General features: G+C 38.8%; 1 protein-coding gene across 3 annotated transcripts; it reads right to left on the minus strand.

Moving 5' to 3' along the window:
• Window positions 1–9,956: 9,956 nt before the first annotated feature.
• RUG3 (Regulator of chromosome condensation (RCC1) family protein) lies at window positions 9,957–25,170 on the minus strand. 3 transcript variants are annotated; one of them, XM_086658448.1, is made up of 7 exons: window positions 24,177–25,170; window positions 20,689–21,351; window positions 20,408–20,547; window positions 14,290–14,484; window positions 13,666–13,794; window positions 13,363–13,518; window positions 9,957–10,407 (listed from the first exon to the last, which is right to left on the minus strand). In XM_086658448.1, exons 2-7 carry the CDS (start codon window positions 21,204–21,206, stop codon window positions 10,208–10,210), a joined length of 1,338 nt encoding a protein of 445 aa, XP_086514574.1. In that variant the 5' UTR covers window positions 21,207–21,351; window positions 24,177–25,170; the 3' UTR covers window positions 9,957–10,207. The 3 variants fall into 3 exon arrangements, with proteins under 3 accessions (XP_086514574.1, XP_086514575.1, XP_086514573.1); XM_086658449.1 differs by having other exon boundaries at window positions 22,024–24,342; XM_086658447.1 differs by lacking the exons at window positions 9,957–10,407; window positions 13,363–13,518; window positions 13,666–13,794; window positions 14,290–14,484; window positions 20,408–20,547 and having other exon boundaries at window positions 21,297–21,351; window positions 22,024–24,225.
• Window positions 25,171–25,403: the final 233 nt, after the last annotated feature.

Here is a 25,403-nt window from a genome sequence, read left to right on the forward strand (position 1 = left end):
AAGTGTCTTAATCTGGGTAGGCTCTACTCAAAATTCTTTTTTGGACTTATCATGGAATTTATCAAGTTGTGTTACTGTGAACTCTAGCATAACTATACATGATTTATTACGTAAAGTTTATGTGGATTTGCGTAATGATTTATTGAATTTAGTATACCCCAAACAGATCTCATCTTTTAGGTTATTTCTTGTTCGCCTACGGTTCGTTTGGATTCATATCCTTGAACCTCCATTGACTACTCCCACTTGAACCATGATCTCATCGTTCGGTTCGTCAATAGATTCTAAGACCCTATACTCTAAGTATTATTAGGGCACATTCTCTTGTGCTTAGAAACAAGAAACGATTACTTATCTAAAGGTATACTATTCTACGCAATCACACATTCATACATACAATAATATGACATTCATAATTAAAACAAAGTATGTATCCTAGATTCGTTTTTAGGTTTGCTATATTTCGTATAGCTAATCGTGGGAAATAGTGACATCTCTATGTCTAATGGGCTCTAAAGTTTATTTTCGTAAAATTCGGACTAAAAGCACATTATGTTTCTTCCTTAATGATTTCCAAAGTCAATTCGAGGAAAAACTCTGTTTGGGCCCCTGATAGCCCAGGTCAATATCAGAAAAATATGCTTGGAACCGGGAGAAAAATGTTTGAAAAACTCCCACTTAGGTCAAGGCCCAAAAGTCCTCGAGTCAAACTTGAAAAGACCTAAGTCAACCCTGGTCAAAGTCCCTTGACTGGTCTAGGGTCAACCCTAGACTTTGTCTCGGATTAACCTAGTCTTAGGCCGGACCAAGCGACATCACGTTCCTGTCGTGATGTGTCCCTCAGCCAGACGCGTCCTAGCCTAGCTAGACGCGTCCTTACCGGGTCAGATGCGTCCTAGACGCTTCTGACCTAGGACAGACCATAGGCATCTCAGATGGGATACCTAAGATGCGTTCTGGGCGCGTCCTAGATGCGTCCAGACCATCGGGTCTATGGTATACTCTCTCGGATGCTAAGTCCGAGAGGTGTTGGAACAGTGAGACGCGTCCTAGGCGCGTCTCGGGTCGGGATAGTACACGGGCCATCTCGGATGCAAGGTCCGAGATGCCTTGGTGTTCCACAGTCGCGTCCTAGACGCTTCTGTGAACGGACGCCATGAGCATCCTGCATGGGATGTCTTCTAAACGCGTCCAGATGCGTCCTAGATGCTTCTGGTTGCTCTAGACGCGTCCTAGATGCTTCTGGTTGCTCTAGACCCGTCCTAGACGCATCTGGATGCTCCAGTCGCATCCTAGGTGCGTATGGAAGCTTCCAGTCGCATCCTAGATGCGTCCGGACCTGTGTCCAGGGTCTTGGTCCTAGACCGAGACCAACTAGGATTCCCAAAAGGGCGCCCTGGACGCGTGAGGGACGTCCGAGACGCGTCTGTCTCAGACTCCTAGTCCGTCTCGGACTGGGATATCCCAGACGTGTCTTTCACGCGCTGGGATGTCTGAGACGCTCCTGTCTCGGACTCCTAGTCCAGTCCGGACTGGGATATCCAGTCCGTGTCCCACCCGGTCTCGGACTCCCAGTCCGAGACGTGCCGGTCCGGCCCGGACGCGTCCTGGTCGGTCCGGTCAGCTGGGTTTCCAAAAATTTTGGAAACCCTAGTGTCCAACTGCTTCTTTCATGTTTTCTTACTGTTCTAGCTGCTGTTTGGTCCTGTTTTTGATGGATTCATCACCAAATTTTCTAGATTTTGATGATTTTTATCAAAATCTCTTAACCCTAAAGCTAGTTTATGAAAACCCTTTCCAAAAAACTAATATTTTGGTGTTTTAGGTCATCGAATCATATCCAAAAACCCTAATTGATCTGATCAAAACATGTTTAAATCTCCATTCAAATACCATTAACACCATTATCTATTGGTTCAAGTTTGAATCTAATTTGTCTAGTCAAAGATAGTTCATACAAACGGCTCGTGATGCCACTGATGGGTTTTATATGTATCTAATACAACTAATTACTAGTGTTCTAAGCGGAATCTCAAACATCTATATTTTTAACACTTGATTACCAGGATCTATACATGAACATATCAATGAACTAGAATAGAAAGAAGATTACCTTTAATCGCTTTCCCACGAACTAAATCCCGACCAGTATTCGGAAGATAAGAGCCCCAATTGTTGCTTCTCTACTTGAGACACCGAGTGTATAACTTGAACTTCCTCCTTCGAGTCAGCTAGGACCTTCTTGAAGGTTGAGATGAAGAACTCCTTCTTGACTAGATAATTGAGAAACTCCTTTTCTCTCTCAGACACCTCTCTCTCTCTCTCTGAGAAGTAGATACTTAACGGTTATGTTCAGGGTTCACTTCCCTTTTTTGTAGGTTGTCTAATTTAGTCCTTATATAGAAATCCCTAGAATAGGTGTTTGACCCAAACTAGGATTCATAAAGACCTAATTAGAAGTATTTTCCCAAAATACCCTTTTAGGGTTCCCTCAATATGGTCGGCCCCTTACTAAGGTCGAACATCACATGGTCGGCCCACCTAAAGCGTTCCCGGGTCTTCCTTTAAGGCCCGGAAGTTTGTATCTCTGTTCGGACTCCTCCGAACTAATTGGACTTACTAATAATGGATCGTGTCCACTTATATGCCATTCTATTACTGGTCAATTCTCTCTGTTCAAACCATCACTCTTATGTGTAACCTATGTATGATCCGGTCTATGTTAGCCGCGGATTACCGAAGTTATCCGGCGATCGTAGCTAGCTAAGCGTTATGACCCCTAATTGGACCGGGCTAATGATCTTCGGAGTAAGGTCATCATGATCCTATTCGCCAAATCGTACGCATTGACATCTTGGTCGAAGGACATTCCTTCGGAAGGATACCATTCCTTCTGACCGAGGAAATATATCCTTCACTAAGTTCATCTGATTCGCTTTAGCCTGCTCTTGTTCCTCAACTGTCGAGGTCACAGTAAACGTCTGGATCGAGGTATCGAAGATGTTTTCCTTGTTTGTGGACCTAAGAATGATTCCCAAATTAATCTCCTAATCTTGGAAGTTGTTTCATGTTCAACTTTTTTTTTTTAAAACTGAACTTAGGTTGAAAAAACTTTGTTTTGCCATTAAAACTAAATGAAACAGAAAATCCTAATTAAGAACATATGATATTATGCAAAAATCATTTTGCCACATTATCCAATGAAAACCGTTCCTGGTTGAATAATGTGATTCCAAGACCCCATTCCTTCGAGGTTAAGCAGACTAGGGCTCTACCCTTAATCCCGTCGTCCTAGGTGAGTGAACTCCTTTACTGATCATACTCTTATGACTCTTGGCTGATGGATCACATGTTACATGCAAGATCCATCATTTTGCCTCCATATAAAAAACTCTTTTGTTGATTTGTCGAGTAAAACCATTTAGACATGTAGACTTTTGTCGTAGGTCTACCCATATTGTCTCAAGTAAAGGATGGCATCCTGCGGAGGCAGACCCACCATCGGTGATCGAAGGCCCAATAGGTATCTTAGTCTGGGTATGCATTATACACGAAATTCTTTTAGGGACTATTTACGTTTTGTCAAAATGCATTATGTTGAACTTAAACATAACCATCCATGACAGAAACGTAAATAAATAAGTAAATGCCCACGAGAAAATAAATCAAGCACAAAAAGATCCTAGTATAGCCCCTAAGCTAAAGAACTTAATCTTTTTATGATTCTTCTTGTCTCGATTTTGTTCGCTAGGATCTTCATCTTAGAATCGCCATTGAATTCTCCTGCGCAAACCATGATCAAATCCTTGAGTTCTTCACTGTTGTGTTTGATAGCAATTCAGGGAAAGGAAAAAAATATAGAAAAATTCTCTTCGAGAATTTTTTCCACCAAGGAACATTTTCTCCTTTACACTTTCCACATTTTTCATAGTTTGGTTCGTTAAAATAAAAAAAAAATTTAATTGTTCATTTTCTCCATTTTCACTGTTTGTTTTGCTAATAATTTTTTTATCCAAATTTTATGTGTCATTATTCGTTGCACATAAACGTCGGATATAGAAACTTGTTTAATTCGAAATTGTTTGTTATAGTAACGATCACAAATAAATTTGTTGATTATAAATTTGTGTAAACATATACCCTTCAACAAGATATCATGCCTTCACAAATAAAACATATTCAGGTTATGTGCTTTCTCCCTCAGAGTGAGATTAGCTTGTGAAGTCACAAATAATTTACAAGTTTTAGGACACACAGTCAACATACTTATTCAATAATATTCTAGAGAGAGAGATCATTAGTCCTCACAACAGGGGTCTTTGATTAGGGGGGCATAGGGGTGGGATTTTGGCCCGGAATCCGCCCACGACCGTCCGAGTCTGAAGAGTCTGTGACCGTCCGATGCCCGAATCAGTCCGTACCCGCCCGACCGAAAGATCTTAAGCGGACGGACGCGGGCATAGGTCTTTAACCGGTGGTCCGACCGAGTCCGCCCGCTTATATCGTCCGCCCGACCGAACCCGTCCACACCCGTCCGTTTATCCCACCCGTTATACCCGCCCGCCTATATGATTGATTTTAAGCCTTTAGATTTGTAGAGTTAGCTACACCCATTAGATTTCAAGAGTAAAAATAAATAACCCTAGAAATCACTTTTCTTAATCTTGTCTTCGTCGTTCTACTTCTCTAGTCACTATCTCCTCCAAAATCTCAGTATCTCATCAATAACTCGAGAATCCGCAATAAACCGATCGTAATCCATGAGAAGAAGCATAGAAACCGATCATAATTCATGAGAAATCTCAATGCTTATCTTGCGATTTTGAATTCATTTACTTTTTAGAATTGTAAAGTGGGAGTTTTAGAAAGTTGTATTTAGCGACTAAACATTTTTAATTTCGAATAAAAGTTTCTTTATTTGTTCATTAGTGACCGGTGTCCGCCCAACCGATACCTGGTTTGCCCGACTATCAAAACGGTCACGGACGGGCACTTTGTTGGAGAAAAATCCGAAATGTCCGCCCGTTTTGTCCGGATGTCCGAGTGGACACTTAGGACTCGTGTCCGTTCCGCCCGGACCGGTTGAGTTAGTGTCCGTTTCCCGCCCGTCCGGACCGATTCCCACCCCTAGGGGGGCATGAATCAAACAAATCAATGATTATCATTGATTGAACAATAATATTTTCATCACGATTAATTAATAAAGCGATCAACCAAAAGACTCCCTCTTAATCCTTTTATTTTTTAACCTAAATGGAATTTTTCCACCTGAATCTATAAACCACCATAGCCACTATTATAAGTTAATCCAATTGATTCAGAATTAGAGAAATAATTATTAGGAATCCAATTGTAATTAACAAAACGTAAAGAACTAAAGAAGGTAGAAGAAGGAGGTAAGAGATCGAAGAAGAAAGTAGCTATGGCGATTCAGACCAGGATGAATTGAAATAGTTGTTCGTGAAGAAGGTAATGAATTGGGCGAGCTAAAGAGAGCCAAGGTTCACTAGGTTCTGGTGAATAAGAATCCCAGATTGTTTGAGTTTCATCTTCATGTCCTTTGTAAATCAATTTTGAAGCCATTTCTAGTAAGAGAAAGTAGAGAGGGGGAGAATGGAAGAGAAAAGAATTCGGAGGAAGTAGGGGGTGAGAAACTTTTTCTCCCAAAAAGGATGGGTAAGAAGATTCTCTATTGAGGAAAAATTAGAAAAAAGAGTCACGTGACTCTTAATTTTTCTTTCCCTCCAATGGCTACAAAACACTAGGAAAAATTACGTTCTAGAGAAATTTTTTCTGTTCTCTAGAGAAAGTGTCTACTAAACACTACCTTAGACTTTAAACGCTAACTACAAGACTGAAACGATTCGTATATCGTGAATTTGAAATTAAATTTACAATTACATAAAGGCACCCGTACGTACTCAAACCAAAAGGAAATTACAAAAGACACTTATAAGTGCTTAAAACAAATAGAAAATCATTTTATGGTTATACTCGTTTCCGCATTCACACCCACATACATTCACATAATATGACTTTCATATTAATCAAATATGCATGCATGATAAGGTTCAGGAGATACTAATGACATCTCTACGCCAAACGGGCCTAAATTCTATTTTCTATAAACTTTGACTAATGACACACTTTGTTCTATCTTTTATGATTTCCAAAATCAATTTTTCAAAAAAATCTATTTCGGCCTCTTACGGCCGGGTCAATTTCAGAAAAAAAAAATATATATGTGAAATCAGGAGAAATTAAGAAAAAAACGAAAAACTCCCGCTCCGATCAAGATCCAAAACATCTTGACCCCACTGTCCAAGGCCTATCTGAGAAAGCCCGGGACAAGCCTTGGTCAAGGCTCGAGAAATCTAGACCTAGACCCATGGGCTTGTCTCGGCCATGGGCCAAACATACTCTGACCTAGGCCAAACATGTGTCGGTCCAAGGGTTGAGACGTCTGGCCAGAGCCTTTCTCCTAGTGTGTCTCAGATTTTGAGTCCGAGACGCATTAAGAACACCCAACCCGACCCGACCTTTTAAACACCACTACAAAGTGATGATAATTTTTTTTTAATATTGACTACAATGGTCATGAAAAAGGCATTGATACATCGATACGATGTGATAAGCACGATAACTGTCGAATTACTACTGGCCTAAAGCCTGACAAAATTAATGGCCTAAAGCCCGACTAAACTAAATGGCTTGAAGCCCCACAAAAATTATTTTATTTATAACCAAGTTAAATATACCTGATTGGATTTTATCTTGGCAAGATTTATACAATGTCTAATGTACTTCGAATGACATTCAGTTTTCTACTATCTTATGGTACATTGGAAAGCATGATGTGATCAATGTTTTAGAAAATCATTAATAGACGCTCTCAAGTTATTAATCAGATTTTATCATTCCCTCGCACTCCTGGAGTAGTTAAAAACACTAAACGATTATGTTCTAAAGGTTGGACTTCGTCGATTTACCCATACTATAAAATTAATACAGATGCTTCATTTACCGACATTAACAATTGTATTGGAATTAGCTTTATTTTTAATGATTCCCAGGCCAAATTCATTGAAGCAAAAGTAGAAACTCTTCAAGCTCGTTCGAGTGAGGAAAGTGAAGCCAAAGCCATTTTATCCGGAGTCCGATGGGCGATTTCTCATAACCAAGTACATCATTATTGAAAGCGACAACCAAAGTCTAATTCACCATATGCACAATTCGAGAAAAACGATACATTGGCATTCGACATCTCACATTCAGCAAGTCAAAGCTCTCATCCTTAAATTCAACTACATTTAGTTTTCCTACATAGCCAGAAATCACAATATCCCTGCTGATAAGTTAGCTCAATGGACTTAGAAAATTCAAGGCAATGATTCTGGAAATACATTCCAAAACTTATTTCTAATATGTATTGTAATCGCACTCTTACGTTTTAGTAATATAAGTTGTCTTTCGAAAAAAAAAAGTTCAATATTCCTCGATTTGCACTTTCATAACATCGAACTTGGGACCTCCGCATTGCGGAGTAGATGCACTTGCAGATTACTACTGGCCTAAAGCCCGACGAAATTAGTGGCCTAAAGTCCGACGAAATTAAACCACATAAACTACTTTATTTATACCCAAGTTCAATATTCCTAAATTTCCACTTCCATAGCGTCGAACTTGGGGCATCCATATTGCAGAGTAGATGCTACCAGTTGTTGGTTATAAGGAGATGATAATTGAGGTGCATGAATCATAAAAAAAAAAATCAACTTTGAGACTCAAAACGAAGGTACCCGTAAAACAAATATAATTGACCAAAGTCTTATTATTCCAAAAAAAAAAATTTGGATGTCCCAAAATTGTTGCCTTGCATAAGGTGGGTGATTTGGGAAAATAAGAAAAGTATTTGAGGTGCAAAGTTTTGGGTGGAAACAAAAATTATTTAGAATTTTTTGTTTCCCTCAAACACCCAAACCCTTATATTTTCAGCTTCTTCTTCCTTTCCCACTTCCACCATCAACTCCGACGACCTCCACACAAATTCCGGCGACACCTCGACCATCTCCGCCGACACTTTTCTTCTCTTCCCTCTTTGTTTCTCTTCTCCGACAACACTTTTCTTCTCTTCCTTCTTTCTTTCTCTTCTCTTTCTTTCTTGTCTCTCTCTCCGGCAAAGGGGCTCCCCTTCACCAGAGACGAGATCTGGTTTTGAACCGGATCTCGTCTAGTTTCAAAACCAGCTCCGCGAAGGGGAGGATCCCCTTCACCGGAGATAGAGAGGACAAAGAGATTAAGAGAGAGAGAGAGAAGAGAGAGATGAGATAAAGAAGGGAGGGATGAGAGAGAGAATAGAGAGAGAGAGACAGAAAAGAGAAAAGAGAGAGAAAAGAGGGAGAAGAAGCAAAAATGTCGCTGGCCGTTGGCGGACTTCCGGTCGGCGATTTTAAGGGTGTGATTAGGGAAAGGGTTTTAGGTTGGTTTGGGGTTTCCACCTTTTTTCCCGGTTACTTTTCTTATTTCTCCAAATCACCCACCTTACATAATTGTCAGATGCGTTAACAGTAGATGAATGGTTGAAACTTAGAGGAGCCGTCTCCATATTCTATGGGAGACCAGATAGATATCTCTTCATAAATTAGGGGTCGTAGATCAACTGTACAAAAAAAAACTGATTGGAGACCAAAAAAGAACCAGCCCTTTATTTTAGGTTCTTCAAAGAAAAGATTTGAAGCAAATAAGAACTCCTATTTGCATAGTTTAAGGTGTTGTTTGTTTCTTTTAATGTATGAATCTGAATTAGCTAAATCTGAATTGGCTGAACTGAATTAGCTAAATTTTTCTAACTTTGATGTTTGCTTTTCTATGTTTGAATTAATAAGTCCGAATTACTATTTTGACATTTATACCCTTATTACATGTTTTAAAAAAAACAAAATCTGAACCCAAATTTCTCTCACGCCTACCTTCTTTATAAAAGCAAACACAAAACCTTAAAGTCTTTCCTATCTCTTTCTCATCTCTTTGGCGTCTCTCTCTAACACAACCCCTCTCTCTTGGAACAAAAAGCCGGTAATGGAGGCCAGACAACGAAAGTCCGGCAAGGTTCAGACTCTCACTCGCTCTTTCTCTCTCTCTTTCTCTCAGACCTTCTTTCTCTCTCTCTAACAGATTGATGAAGTGAAACCTTCGCCAGATTCCGTCTCTCTCTTTCTCTCTCTGTCCCTATCTCTCAACTGATCTTTGGCGTAGTTAAAGATCTGGCGAGGGTTCAAAAGCAACGACCCTTGCCAGATCTAGTGGTTTGTTCTTTAGTGGTTAACATTTGTGGTGGGGATCGGTTTCTGGTTTTTGGTGACGGTTGGTTTTTTGTGGTGGTGGCAGTTTGGATCCTGTTATGGTGGTGGCGGTTTAGTTCCTTATGTGATGGTGAGAGGTTTTGTACGTGTGTTGGTTGTGGTTTGAGTGGGTGGTGGTGGTTGTCTCGCTAGTGATTTTAGTAGTGGTGGTCTAATGATGGTGGCGGTTGTCAGTGGCGGTAATCTCAGTGGCGGTGGTTGTCTCAGTGGAGGTGGTGGAAGTTGTCTCAGTGAAGATGGTGCTAAATAAAATAATGACTGAGAATTTTACGGGGGTATAAATGCATTTAACACATTTCAGCCATTGGTGTATGGACTACTTTTCAGCCAATTCGGACAATGACCGAATTCAGAAAACATTTCAGAATTTCTTAAATAAAAAAACAAACAGCACCTAAATCCTTTCATCAGAAAGAAGAAAAAAAAAAAAAAAAAAAAAAAAAAAAAAAACAGCACCTAAATCAACTGTTTTTGGAAAAGTTGAACATCTAAATAGCCAAATTTGTCTGGCCATTTGAAATCAAGACTTATTCCACTTCCTAAAACTTCTATTTCATTTGTCAGCCTTTCAACAGGAAATCAGCACAGAAATACTATGATGAAACCTCCACTTGCTCAAAACTAAACTAAATATTAAACAGATACTAATTCCATCAAAGCAAACCAAGATATAAATATAAATTTATTGTATCTGCCAATCTCGCGCCTAAGGAACTAGGTTTTTCTACATCAAGACCAATCTCAATTCGAAACAGCAGCAGTGGTGAGTTGTGACTAGTTAATACCTGTTTCTCGGAATTTTATATCTTATTACCCAAGATTGAATATTTTTTTGTCGGGCGACCCTACTTTTGGAGTTCAGACCTAGAAACCAAGCACATTGTATGCGATGCTCCTATTGCAACTGAAATGACATGATGTGGACCTAATCCATCGTCTTCTGCTAGAAAATTTACTTCGATGGGTAAAGGCTGTACCTCTGGCAATCCGGGAACCCCAAGTTGAGAATCTCTGGAATTTCCCCACATGTAAAGTTTTCCTTTATCTGCCATCAAAATGAAAAGAAGTTGGTAATGTTAACCATAATAAATTAAGATTTGAGGAGATAAACCAGAAGATCATATATTGAACCAGACTACTTTGACAACAATGTACACACACACACACACACATATATATTTACATTTACATATATATATATTATATAACTCATCAATACGATTTTTTCTGCAGAGAGACGACAAAAAGCTATCTATCATACTCGTCAAACAAACTTTACCGGACAAACCCGTAGGAAAAGAACACTGCGGAATTCGAAAGACCATGCATCCAAGGGGATCAAGAAACGGAGGAGGCCGTAAGACTAGAAGTAATCAGATCACTGAGTCATGTTTCTAATCATGTACAATAAGGATCGTGGATTCCAAACAGTGACTTTCTAGGGATGGGACGGTGGTAGCCAGGGTGGTGCCAAACCGATGTCCCACTAGTTGGCCATAACTGAGCCACATCCGATTCAAGGTGGAGTCGGGCCCAACTCAAGGTATTAAACTTGTTTTAGTTGCATATGTATTTGTTTAGGAACTTTAGGCATTTTAAAACTACAAATAGGCAACTGAAAAAGGGTTATTAAATATAGCCATGAAAACACTACTTTCTGTAGAGCCCAGACAGAAGTCTTGTAAAGGCTGATTTTTTTCGGTGAAAATGTTTATCCTCGTGAAGTAGATCATCTTATTAGAGAATCAGGTTGTCTCAAGGCTTCTAACCTCCTCAAAAATTTTTACCAAAATATAGGTTGTCTATCTTCAACCATCAATTGTGAATGACTTGACAAGTTTGCATATTTAGAATGGACTGGAGTACTGGACTAAGTTGCGGACATTACAAACTACATGATGAGGAGAACATCCATATTAATCCTCGCAAGTAATTAGCCATATAATTATTTCATTTGGGCTCCCACAAGAGGCAGTGGTTACACAATGCCTACCTAAGCAATGGCAGGATTATTAGTCTAGTATGTTATGTGCGTACGTATAGTTACATATGTATACATTAAGGCAAAGTTTGTTTCTCCCCATTTACTAGATAGCTCCAGACTCTTACATAGCTGAGAGTCGGAATGGACTAAATTAAGCGCAAAGTTACATTTCTCTCTTATTCTTCATCTCTTCCTGATGTAGGACAGAAATGGGAAACTAGAATTAAGGAAGAAAATAACTTGATTATATTATAGATAGACACTAGTATCACACTAGTTAAAACTAGGAATCACTCCTAGAGCCCTTAGGCATCACACCTTTGGGGTATTTGCATCACACAAACACATAAAGCTGAAATAGCTGTTGGAATACCCTCTGTCTATCCTCAAACAGCAGAATACAACCCTTATATATAGCCTAAAACTGACCCTTAATATCCCATACTTCTAGACTTTTAAACTTCTAAACTCCTAGGACATAAAAGACATTAAAGAGACACTAGATGACATTAAAGACATTAAAGAGACACTAAAAGACATTAAAGACACTTAACCATCCTAATACTTAGAAACTAGTAGAATCTCCACAGACATGTGCATTAGGCCCGCATTATTGAAGGTTCTAAGTGGGCCATTCATGCAAGACACGCCAAATCAGAATTTGGGTCTGGCAATCCTTCTTTTGACGTCTCCCATATGCCTTAAACAGTTGCTGCCATTCATCTCTATCAATTCTCCCGGGCTTGAGAAAACTCGACCCCGACGAGTTAAATGCATAAAATTTCTCATGAAGGTCCTGGTCAAGTACTTTGGACTCATCATCTCTATCAATTCTCCCGGGTTTGAGAAAGCTCGACTCTGGCGAGTTAAATGCACAAAGGTCTTTGTCAAGTACTTTGAACTCATCATATCTAATCCTCGTATAGTCAGTAAGTGGGTGCCCCTTCCAATTAATCCAATATCCTTGATGGGAATCCACCTCGATAGAAACACTTTGATGATCAACAATGTCTTTAGTTTCTTCGTTTTCCACTGTTAGAGATGTGGTAACGAGTCCAACAACAGATACAAGGGAACTATTTTCTTCCTCCTCTAGGTCATTATACTCATAGATTCCATAATCAAATAAAGTTTCATTTTCTAGAGCTTTCTCTTCATTATTTCCGGCTTGCTCATCTCCTTTTGCAGTTTCAGGATGTTTAGCAAGATGGTGTGTTCGAGTTTCCATCTTAGCTAGTCTGGTTTGCACGTCTTTGAGTCGTTCTGTAATTTCAAAAATGATATCGTCTCGTTCATTCTCAGTTAATCTTCTCCTAAGTCCGGATCTAGTTGCCATCATGTAACCTCGCTCTGATACCAAACTGATGTAGGACAGAAATGGGAAACTGGAATTAAGGAAGAAAATAACTTGATTATATTATAGATAGACACTAGTATCACACTAGTTAAAACTAGGAATCACTCCTAGAGCCCTTAGACATCACACCTTGGGGTATTTGCATCACACAAACACATAAAGCTGAAATAGCTGCTGGAATACCCTCTGTCTGTCCTCAAACAGCAGAATACAACCCTTATATATAGCCTAAAACTGACCCTTAATATCCCATACTTCTAGACTTTTAAACTTCTAAACTCCTAGGACATAAAAGACATTAAAGAGACACTAGATGACATTAAAGACATTAAAGAGACACTAAAAGACATTAAAGACACTTACCATCCTAATACTTAGAAACTAGTAGAATCTCGACAAAGACATGTGCATCAGGCCCGCATTATTCAAGGTTCTAAGTGGGCCATTCATGCAAGACACGCCAAATCAGAATTTGGGTCTGGCAATCCTTCTTTTGACGTCTCCCATATGCCTTAAACAGTTGCTGCCATTCATCTCTATCACTTCCTTTCTCTTTCCTATATAGCTTTCTTTCTCTCTTGCGCAACCAAAGAGATCTAGAAAGTGGATTCTTGAAGAGAGAAGCAAACCCTAAAATGATATGAGTCTGCATTTCTTACCGGTGACAGCAGCAGAAGAAGAACCTCCACATGCAATGTAGACGACTTTTTCCTCATTTAAAGCTTCAACCACCACAGGAACAGTCTGATTTTGGATCGACGAATGACCCAACTGACCATGTCCACCATGGCCCCATGAAAATACTTTACCTTCGTCTGAAACACGTCAAAGACACAAGTATTACATCAGAAGTGACAAAAGTGCTTTAACAAAAAAAATTAACAAAAGTGAACAGCAGAAGATTTCAAACTGAAAGTATGTCGGGAAACTATTTGTTGTAATTAAAAACCATCTAATTTTACCAGTTAAAGCTAGGGAGTGATATCCACCACATGCTGTCTGGATGATTCGAACGCCTTCAAGGCTAGAAACTGGTTTTGGTTTCCAACCACCAATCTTATTTCCCCTTCCTAGCTCATAGTTAGAGTTTGCTGCATTAAAACAAGAACTATTACTAAATGATTTCACGTCTATCTCACAAAACAGAAGTTATGTTCTAGTTAAAAAGACGTCAGATTGCTTAAAACCAGCTTCGCATATTCTACTTGTTCTTCCTTTGTTTTTTAACTATACAAAATTATCAATGTTTAACATGCTTACACGAGTGATACAAAATCGGAAAAAGGCAGAAGGCCATCCAAACAGTTAAAACAAACTCTCGACGTGAATTAAGTTAGAGATGCATGGTAAGTGACAGGAATGAAACAAAAGTTTATAAAGCTTCAATCACATGAGCGGAAGAACCCAGTTTGATTAATTTGGTGACCTCTAAGCAATTTCATTTCTCACCGGAAGTGGTCTAATACATTTAAAGATCCCGAGTGCATGTCAAACGACAACAAATAGATTCGTAGGAAATGGAAGGAAAAAATGTGATTAATATCAACAGATGAACAAGAAGTAGGAAAAGAAATGGCGCTCCTTACCACCCCAATTCCATAGTTTTCCTTCATTAGTCAATGCCATTGTGAAAAATCCGCCACATGATACAGCAACTGCAGGAACAGGTAGAGCTTTTACTTTTGAGGGGATGCTAAGTCCCCCACCCTCATTTGGACCACGACCAGGACCAAGACCCAACCTACCATCCCCTTCATCTCGACCCCAAGTATAAATATCCCCTGTTTTTATAATACATAATATAAGTATACACACAAGTTATGTTGCAAAGAAGCTATGCCACTTCAATCCAGTCGATCTAATCTAATCATGATATTGTGATACAACTGTGCACTACATAAATAGGTATCTTTTAAAGTAAATTATTTTTTAGAAAAGAAAAGACAAGATAAAAAATTACTAAAGAAAGAGCGTAGGTAGAATGCAAAAGCTTTGTTGAAAAAAATATAGAATTTGCAGTTAATCTTCTCCTGTGAGACGCTGAGTGTGGAATATATATGCTTTGTAATTACTGTATCCAGATCCTCACCCAGCAGAAAAAAGTTATGACTGGGACTATGAAATGGCATACAGTTCCACAACAAAGAAGGCTTTGATAAAATAAACACCTATGGTGCTCTTGGTTGGTACAGAGTATGCATGTGTGGGGGAATGTGGTTGCATTTGGAGGAAGGAAAATCAACCAATCTCAAACGGATTATTTCTCAAATTCATATTTAAACTGAGATAAATATTACCAACAATCCTATTTCCGATTTCAAAATTGAGAAAAGAAAAACGAATAAACAGGGGGGGGGGGGGGGGGGGGGGGGATTCCTGACTAGCTATGCTTTAAAAAGCCAAGGTGTCGTCTGCCATAGCTCGATCGACTAGGTCTCCATGAACAAGTCGATTTTAGAGGCCGGTTGAATCGGCCGCGCCACGGAGGAGCCGTCTACCTCTAAAACGGCTAGGTGCCGAAATTTCTTAGTCGGCTCGGGACAGCATGTTTGTTTTATTTTTTACCAAGTTTAATAACTTAGATCTATGGTTTTTTTTCACTTCAATATTCCCTCTCCTCCCTTCTCCTTCTTCACTTTTTTTCTTCAAGGTCTCAACCTCCAGTGTTAGTAAGTTTCTCTCACTAACTTGTTTTTTTCCCTCTTTCTCTCTCCATGTTCTAACTTCTAACTAGTTTTTCTCCTCTCTCTAGTCTAGTGGTTTCTAACTTGTTTTTTTCACGTCTCACTCTTATCAATGTTTAAAAAGGCGCATAAGATGCGCATCGAGGCGTACGCCTCGAAGCAAAATGTAGGTGGACCGCATCAAAACTTACGCCTCAGTGTTGTAGTAACTTTCTTTGTTGTTCTTTAACTTCTAGAAGTAGTCAAAAGGGTAGAAGTGACCGAAAGCATTCATAAACTTTAACTTTACTATAAAAAAAAATTAATTTTCCATAGTACTACAAACAAATTCAATAAAAGATACTATTAATAGAATAAAATACTATAACTATATTAAAATATATAAGATTGAAGCTACGCCTCTTTACCGCCTCGCATTGTCAAAGAACACCCCATCGAGGCGTAAAAACGCTTTTTTAAACATTGACTCTTATGGTTTGAATTCTCTTCTTCTTCTTCACATGTTGTTCTTCTTTTCTTCAAATTTCTGCTTTTAAGGTTGAAAAACTCAAATTTTTCTTTTTTTTCCGGATAGTTTGAGTTTATTAATAGATCAAATATAATTGCTAACATGTGGTTTATATGGAGTTTATGGACTGATTTTAGCTCTTTAATGCCTTAACTTAACATATATATATGGGAATTTTCAGTTTATTAATAAATGAAACATGAGTTTATGGACTGATTTTAGCTCTTTCATGCCCTAACTTGTCATATGTATGGTATTTTTAGTTTATCAATGTACGAAATATGTTTATAATTGGAAATTAGTTTTTATAGTGTAGATTGGGTTGAATTTTTTAACATATTTGATTGACTTTATACACTTTGGCTGATTTGAGTTAATATTGTGTTAATTGTATTTTTTTTTTTTGTAAGTTTGAATTAATATTAACGGAAAGTAAAAGTTACAAAATAATTGCGACGGAAAGCAATAAGAAGGGCCTTGGGAGGTATACCGAGTACCTCCCCCGATTACAAAAGGAGCAAACACCAGATAGCCTACTCCCCCCACCGTCATAGGGAGTAGCAGCACCAATCTTGTCTGCCTCTTCTCCTTCGAACGTTTCCACACTTCCCTTTGGAGACTTCGCTTGATTCTCTAGAACTATCATAGCTAAAGGTTGGATTAGAATTGGTTCCTCCAAACTTGTCCTTCCCTTTGTTATGCCTCTAATCGAATTTTCTTCCTGGATTAGGGTTAGGAGTTTGTTTTTCTCGTCTATCCCATTAAAACCTATCACACCAGCTGTCCTTGTAAGGCTCGCCAACTTATCAATAAGGCGAGCTGGACCGGCTGTGATTTTATCCACCCACGTGTTTTGCGCTTGGTTTGCACCTGGGCCTTCGACTTCCTTATCTTGGATCTGAGTTGGAGGGACTCCACTAACGACACCCACTTGAATTGGGCTAACAGACCATTGCTTTTTTGGGCCATACTTCTTTTTTAATTGTATTTACAAATTGTAATACTATACATTATACAGATGAAAGTGTCTCTCTCTCTCATATATAGTGTGTGCAGTGTGCTAATTGTATTTAAGAATGATATTTGTTATTTTAAATTATTATATAGAACCCGATCAAATTCATCTCTCTCTCTCTCTTTCTCTTGATATATACATATATATATATATAGGCCGGCCTATATATATATATATATATATATATATATATATATGTGCTACTTGTATCTAAGAATTATACTTATAATTTTATGTTATTATATAGAAACCGATGAAATGTGACTGGTCCAGGTGAAGTCTCGCCTTGTAGCTAGTTCTTGTTCGACTAGTCCTCGTTTCCAATTTTTCGAGCTTAACTTAATAGGCAATTTCTTAGATAAATTATTAATCATATTCTTTAGGGCCCACTGGTGGAGGCATATTGCGGTAACGTTTTGCATTCGAGAATCGAATTGCAATTATACTTGGACAATAAATTGTTACTCGAAGAAACCGAGTAACAATTTGTTACTCGAAGAAACCGAGTAACAATTTGTTACTCGAAGAAACCGAGTAACAATTTGTTACTCGAAGAAACCGATATTAAACAAGCAGCCATCGAGCACTTCAGTAATTTATACTCGAACAATAAATTTTGGAGGCCATCCATTGAGCATATGGTTGTTCCTAGAGTTAACTCTGATGCTGCTAGTTCCCTAGAAGTTAAAGTGACGGAGGAAGAAGTGAAGAAGGCTACCAAAGATTTGGCCAAGGATAAGGCTCCTAGACCCGACGGTCTCCATATTTCCTTCTTCTCTAAATGTTGGGATATCATTCGTGAGGACTTTACGTTGATGATTGAAGAATTCTTTGAAACGGCGCAGATGGATTGGAGGCCAAATCAGACTTTCATAGTCTTAATTCCTAAGAAGTCAAATGTTGAGCATCTTGCGGATTTCAGACCTATTAGCTTGGTGGGTGGGTGCTATAAAATTGTATCCAGAATGCTGGCTTCTCGTATGAAACTGGTGATGGATGACTTGATTTCGCCATATCAAGGGGCCTTTTGTCGCCGGGAGCCAGATCCTCGATGGTGTTCTTATAGCTAATGAGATTATTGATTCTAGGAGGCAATCAGGTCAGCCGGGATTAGTAGTTAAGATTGACTTGGAGAAGGCGTATGATAGAGTCTCTTGGGACTTCCTATATCAAGCTATGGAAAGGATGGGGTTTGGTTATAAGTGGAGGTCCTGGATTTACGGATGTATTAGCTCAACTTACTTTTCCCTTATGATCAACGGCGTCCCTACTAAGCCTTTTCAGAGTTCGAGGGGAATTCGGCAGGGGAACCCTTTATCTCCAATGCTTTTTCTGTTAGTCGCTGAAATTCTTAGTCATTGTATGAGGATGGCTGAGGAGAATCTCTGGATTAGTGGATTCACAGTGAAGGAGGACGGCATTTCAGTTAACCATCTGCAATTTGCAGATGATACTCTTTTTTTCCTCGATGACTCCACCGCGCAGATCGGGAAACTTAAGGAGATTTTAATTTGGTTTGAACACTCATCGGGCCTTAAAAGTCAATTACTCCAAGTCTACTATCTTCCCAGCTATCAAGGATTCGAATAACAGTAGGGTATTGGCTGAAACTTCCATTATTGGATGCAAGGTGGGACTCCTGCCAACGACCTACTTCGGCCTTCCTTTGGGTCAGGGATATAAGAGCAAGGCTTTATGGGATCCAGTGATTGAGAGAGTGAATAGAAAGCTATCTTCTTGGAAGGCTAAGTCCCTTTCGCGTGGGGGCAAGCTGACTCTAATCAAGGCGGTTCTTTCAGCTCTGCCTATATACTACCTTTCGCTGTTTAATATACCCAGTTCGGTTCTTAAATACATAGACAGCAAAATGTGTAACTTCTTATGGGATAATGCCGAGAGCTCGAAGAGGATTCATTGGGTTGCCTGGGATTTGATTTGTCAAGATATGCAGGATGGAGGTCTAGGCCTCAAGAGGCTCAAAGTTATGAATGATGCCTTGCGTATGAAGTGGTTATAGCGGTTCGCTATTGATAAGTCAGCCCTTTGGCACGATATAGTAGCCGAGAAATATGGGGTGGTGCAGGATGGGTGGATTCAAAATCAAGTTAAGCAGCCTTATGGATGTAGTGTGTGGAGAGGTATAGCTTCGAAAGCCATTGTTTTCAACTCCATCACCAAATGGAGCTTAGGAAATGGAAAGACCATTCTTTTTTGGGAGGACATTTGGTGTCATTCGGTAGCCTTAAAGGATAGGTTCCCAGCCATTTATCACATTGGAATCCTCAAGGGGGCTCCAGTTCATCAATTCTACATTAGTGAGCTTATGGTTTGGGATATCACTCTTAGAAGGAACCTAAACGATTGGGAAATCCCAATATATATTCATCTGATGGCCTTGCTTCCAGAATTTAGGATTTTAGAGGATGGGGTGGATCAGAAGATTTGGTGCAGAAACGAGAAGGATCCTTTGTCAGTCAATGGGTGTTACGACAGAATCAAAATCCAGGCTCCCTCTACATACTCCTTTAATTTCATTTCTCTGTGGACGCCCAAAGTGCCCCCTAGAGTGAGTTTCGTGGTGTGGGCTGCTGTACTAGGAAAGCTTCCAACGATAGATCAACTTCAAAAGAGAGGAATGCGTAATAGATGTATCCGCTGCAAAGAGGAGGGTGAATCCGTGGAGCATCTGTTCCTTCACTGTCCGAGAGCTTCTTCCCTCTGGTCCTTCTTCATGTCCTCGTGCGGTAGTAAGTGGTGCAGTCCCAAGTCAATTTCTCAGGCGCTGGAGCAATGGAATGGTTTGTGTGTCAAAAGAACTAAAAGGGATCTGTGGTCTCTTATTCCATTTGCCATAGTTTGGGCCATCTGGCAGGACAGGAATGATCAGACGTTTAAAGTAGATCCTGGCTACTCCAGGCTAGAGGTGGAGGATATCTTAGCTATCCTTTATCATTGGAGTAGCAAATAGCTTGGGTTAGGGATAAGTCTTATTTCAACTTCATCTCTAGGTGGGAGGTCGTTATTGTGTAATCTGTCTTGGTTGTTGTCCTGTTTGGTTTCCGTTTTTGTTTGTGTCGTTTGTATTCCTCTCTCTTTTGTTTAATATTAATTCAAAGTATTCAAAAAAAAATTATACTTCATTCTTAGGTGATAGAAATGCTCGTTAACCGTTATTAACAATTGTAAGTGAAAACTGTTTACCTTTAGTTTCTTACATTAAACTTACTATATTAACTCATCATAGAAATAATGTACAACATGGTCCCAAGTCAATATGGTACTGTTGTTAATATCTGACTTATAAATTATATGGATGTGAAAGGTCCAAGTATGCTTTACTTGTATCATACACATTTACGCCTCTGGCCTCCCTCAAGTCCCTAATTGTTTGAGCTCTCCAGATACACATACAGGTTCATTAACAAACAGTAAATTCCTCAAGTCATATATAAGATTTCTGTGCTTAAACGTAAGAAATAAACAGTAAGTTTACTAACCAGAATCAGAGACTGCTGCAGTATGCGCCCCACTTGTCGCAATTTGACATAACTTCCCATCCCATGCTTCGCTTACCATCCTGGGCAACAATTCCCTAGTATAAACTGAATGTCCCAAGGCACCAAAGCCACCATAACCCCTGGAAACTTCACCCCACCACAAAGTCATTACAGTAAACAGATTCAAATATGATTCCACTCAAAGATACCATCAATGAAACTAAATGGCAAATGCGGGATAACTAAACAAGTTTTGTGTTATTGTGTTACTGAATACTGACCAAGTATAGACATCCCCATGTTTTGTAAGCGCAGCAGAGTGAAGTCCACCAAGAGAAGTGCTTCGAACAGAACCAATATTAGGGTTAAGGGTTGGAAGAAATGCAGGGTTTTCATGACCAAAGCCGAGGCGACCACCATCACCTTTACCCCAAATCCAGAGCTTCCCATCAATTAATAAGGACGAGTGGAAGAGGCCACAGGAGATGCCAATCTCGACGATTGATGACCCGTCTAATGATGATGACAATGATTCGGCCGCAGGCTGTGGAACACGGCCAGCTGTTGGAGAGAGGCGAAAATTTGTGGGTAAGATGAAAGAGGCAACAGGTGCAGGGTACAATTTATTCTCTTCTATGCCACCGCCCAGTTGGCCCGAACCACCTCTACCCCATGATAGCAGTTGAAGGGTTGAGACTGCGGAAGCTGAATCAGCTTCAGTCTTCCACAATAGAGGAACTTTAGATGGAGAAGAGGACATATAACGTGCAAGAGACGCATAGCGTGGATGAATTGCCATGAGGGATTTTTTGTTGCTTTATATGAGAGATTTCCAGTTCCCCTATATGAGAGCTTTCTACTCCACTTTATTCTTAATTTATTAGATTGCTTTTATAATGGTGTAGAGACAGATCGCTACAGCAATGTCAACATAACCAAAGTGCCTGCACAACAATGAAACATAAAAAAATGTTAGTTACTATATCAATGTTTGCTTACATAATATTACAACTATATTGGACAATATTCTGAAATATTACAGAGGGAAGAAAGATGCTCGGCTACTCGATCAACTAGAGTTTTGCATATCATAACTTTATGGTGGCTTCTCTTCTATGTAACACAGGTACTCCTGTAGCATTCTTGTTGTGCTACATGTCAGATGACTCAGATGCCCGGAGGCTGGAGTAATTTCAAAATGTATGGAGTAAAGTGAGATGGTTTACGTAGAGCTTGGGTGTAGTTGCACATAATTGTTTTAGGTCCATAAGGTACCTGGTACCCCTCTAATTAGTGTCTCTTGTGCATAACTTAACAATGGTTGATTTCTTTAAAAAAATAGAATTTCTAAAATTGCCATTTTCATTTAATAATTGTTGAACTTTAGGCGTCGTAACTATTGCACTCACTTCAATAATCATAATGACTTGACTATAATAATATAATTTAACAGTAGTTGGTACTTGTTACCACTATCTTTCCCCCATGATTCACCGCATTAGTGGTAACATATCATTAGGTATTTAGGTTATGTATAATCAACTCTAGAATTTAAGCATATTATCAGGAATTACTTATTCATTCCATGTGTCTTATTATAGCAATGTATCTTATACCTGCTAGAAATAGCATGAACTGGTCTCTACCCAACTATAACCTGCCCTGTTTTTCATACTCATCTCCCTCATTCCATTCCTAACCTCTAAGACACTGTCTAATCTTCCAACATCTAAATATATGCTTGACAACAACTTTCGGAAACCACCCTCCTCCGGCTCCAGTTTCAGTAGTTTTTCTGCTGCATTCTCTGCCTCTTTTACATTCCCATGTATCCTACATGCACCAAGAAATGCTCCCCAAACATTAGCACTTGGTTTGATGGGCATCATCCTTATTAGATTTTTAGCTTCATCTAATCGTCCAGCTCGGCCAAGCAGGTCAACCACAGAACCATAATTTTCTTCTTTAGGAATAATCCCATACTTCCCACGCATCTCTCTAAAGTATCTAAGACCTTCCTCTACTAACCCAGCATGACTGCATGAAGAAATTAATGCTACAAATGTTACATGATCTGGCTTTATAGCGTTCTCTCTAACCATTCTTTGAAAAACTCTAATTGCACCATGCCCATCGCCATGCATCCCATAACCACTGATCATGGAAGTCCATGATATTTGGTTTTTATGGATCATCATATCAAATTGATTCTCTGCCAGTAGTAGCTTCCCACATTTTGAATACATGTCCAATAGGTTGTTTGCTACTAAAATTTCTTTATCCAAATCAGTTTTAAGAGCATAGCAATGGGCTTCTTTTCCATGTAGGAGAAAAGAAACTTTACCGCATAACGGTAGAACAATGGCCATAGTGATAGAGTTAGGCCTGGCATTACAATCGCGAGTCATTGATCGGAACAATTCCAATGCGTCAGTGAGATTATTATTCTCAACATACCCAGAAATCATTGCATTCCACATTGGGGTTGTTATCCATTCCAAAGAGCCCATACGATCTCCAAAAATGTGACAAGCATATGGCATACAATGGCACTTAGAATACATATCTATCAAAGATGTCAACACAAAAGTGTCCAGTCTGATTGACCTTCTCCTAACAATAAAACCATGAAGTTCCTTACCTAATATTAAATTGGGAATATCAGAGCAAGCTGTTATTAATGTGCTAAGAGTAACATAATTTGGCTCTACCCCATCATAAACCATCTTTCTGAAAGCCTCAATCGCAACAGATGGGCACCCATTTCGTACATATGTAGCTAATATAACTGACCATGCTACAACACACTTCTCTATTAACGAATCAAATACTAACTCAGCCAGTTGTTTCTGACCACATTTACCATATAAGTCAATAAGAGAACTACCAACGAAGACATCATTCTCTACGTAGCTACTGATCTTAATACTATACCCATGTACTTGCTTTCCAAAACAAAGATCTCTCAATTGCCCACAAGCAGAAATAGCACTAGCAATAGTGTAAGAATTGGGAGATAAACAAGAACCCATTTCATTAATACCCCCTCTCATTTTCTTGAATACGCACAACGCATCCCTGGGTCGCCCATTCTGAGCAAAACCAGAGATCATGGCTGACCAAGTAATATCATTAGGAGGTTGCATTGTTTGCATCTGATTAAAGAGTTTACTAGCCTCATTACAGTCTCCCGCACGGAAAATGCTTGTGATCATCGTATTATAGTTAACAGCTTTTGGTAGAGGAATATCATCAAACACTTTGCGAGCATGCAAGAAAGAGCCAAATTGTGCATACATTATTAATATGGAATTGATAACATAGCTATCATTCTCGACGAACCCACGTTTTGTGGCATCGGCGTGAATGGATTGACCTTGATGAAGTGAGAAATGAGCAAAAGTAGAAGATAATTTGAGTAGAGATGAAAAGGTGAATGAGTTTGGTTGGAACCCTTGTTTTCGAATTTGTTGATACAGAAAAGTGAGCTCCTTCCATTTTCCTTGCTCACAATAAAGGTTTAGAAGTTCTATCAAAGAACCCATTTTCAGTTTATGGTTCTGATAAAAAAAAATACTCAAACCTTCATAGATGCTAGATTTTAGCAGGAATAAATTATCTTAAAAACTTTAAATAGTATTTGATCAAAGAAATTGGCAATATGTTTCAAGATTGAACAACATTTCAGAATTTGAAGATCTAGGAAAGAGTTTATTAGAGAAATAAAAAGAGGAAGAGAAAATGGAAGAGGGAGTTGAAGTAGACATACCTTCTTGGTGGAAGCAGTAGTCTTTCAGTAAGTAACTCCTCTGATGCGTATGCGTTCCAGAGGGTTTAAAGTTGAGAGGTTTAAGGTTGGGAAGTGGGGGGGAACGAGTTTTACTATGGGCACATATAATCCGAAGGACTGTGATTTTCATTGGATTTTTGAGGGAGTGGACCAAAAAAAGGGGGTAAATAAGCTTTATCCCCAACCCAAAACAGAAATAAGAAGCAGGTCCAATTTGTCATTTTTTTGGTGGGCCCGAGATGACAAGTACAATAAAGAATGTGTCATTTTATCTTACTACCTTTAATACCCATTCCAGAGATATCTTCTTTCTCTCTCTAACAAATTTCAAAAGTTATCTTCTTTCTCTAAGAAATTTCTTAAACAAATTTGGTGAAGAAATATTAGAATGGTTTAGGGTTTTGGAGAAGTCAGATTCAGTCTGATTTCTTGAACAAATTTGGTGAAAGTTTAAGGGTGAAGAAATATTTTAGAAAAACCAGATCTGGAAATATTTTGAATGGTTTAGGGTTTTGGGAAGTCAGATTCGGTGAAGAAATATTGGTGAATGTTTAATGGTGAAGAAATTGGAATGTTTTGATTTCTTGAACAAATTTGGTGAAAGTTTATGGTGAATAAATATTTTGAAAAATCCAGATCTGGAAATATTTTGGAATGGTTTAGGGTTTTGGAGAAGTCAGATTCAGTTTCAAATTTAATGGGGAAAGAAATCTTTTTCTTGAACAAAGATACATGGGTTTTAAAGAAATTTCAGTTTGTGCAAAATTAGATTTGGGATTGCTTAAAAGGGTTTTGGGTTCTAATTTATTTGTCTTGATTTTCAGGTAATTTTGATTTCCTGCTAATTTCAGATGGTTTAGTTGCTTGAGGTTTTAGCAATAGTTGATTGCCGAAGTTTAATTGAATTCTGCAAAGTTTTTGAACAACATAGGAATATGGCTCCAGACAATCGACTTCTGAAATCTTTTTCGTTAAAAATCTTTAGAAAAATCTACCAACATATAAGGCTAGAATGTTTGAGAAAAGGAAAGTAGTAAGATTGGAGAGAGAAAATATGTTTAAACAGAAATAAAAACAAAATGGCTAGTACATAAAATAATTTCCGGTACACAAGAAAATTCCCAGTACAAAAGTGTCCAGTACATAACAAAATGACTAGTACATAAAACAATTCCCGATACACAAGAAAATTCCCAGTACATAAGT

The sequence above is a fragment of the Eschscholzia californica genome, unplaced genomic scaffold (genome assembly GCF_041429995.1).
Source record: "Eschscholzia californica isolate CP2 unplaced genomic scaffold, dmEscCali1.0.p SCAF_2, whole genome shotgun sequence".
Taxonomy (NCBI): domain Eukaryota; kingdom Viridiplantae; phylum Streptophyta; class Magnoliopsida; order Ranunculales; family Papaveraceae; genus Eschscholzia; species Eschscholzia californica.

What these genes read in the sequence shown, in the direction of transcription:
- RUG3 (XM_086658447.1), bottom strand. Translation starts at nt 23,952, where the DNA reads ATGGGTTCTTTGATAGAACTTCTAAACCTTTATTGTGAGCAAGGAAAA.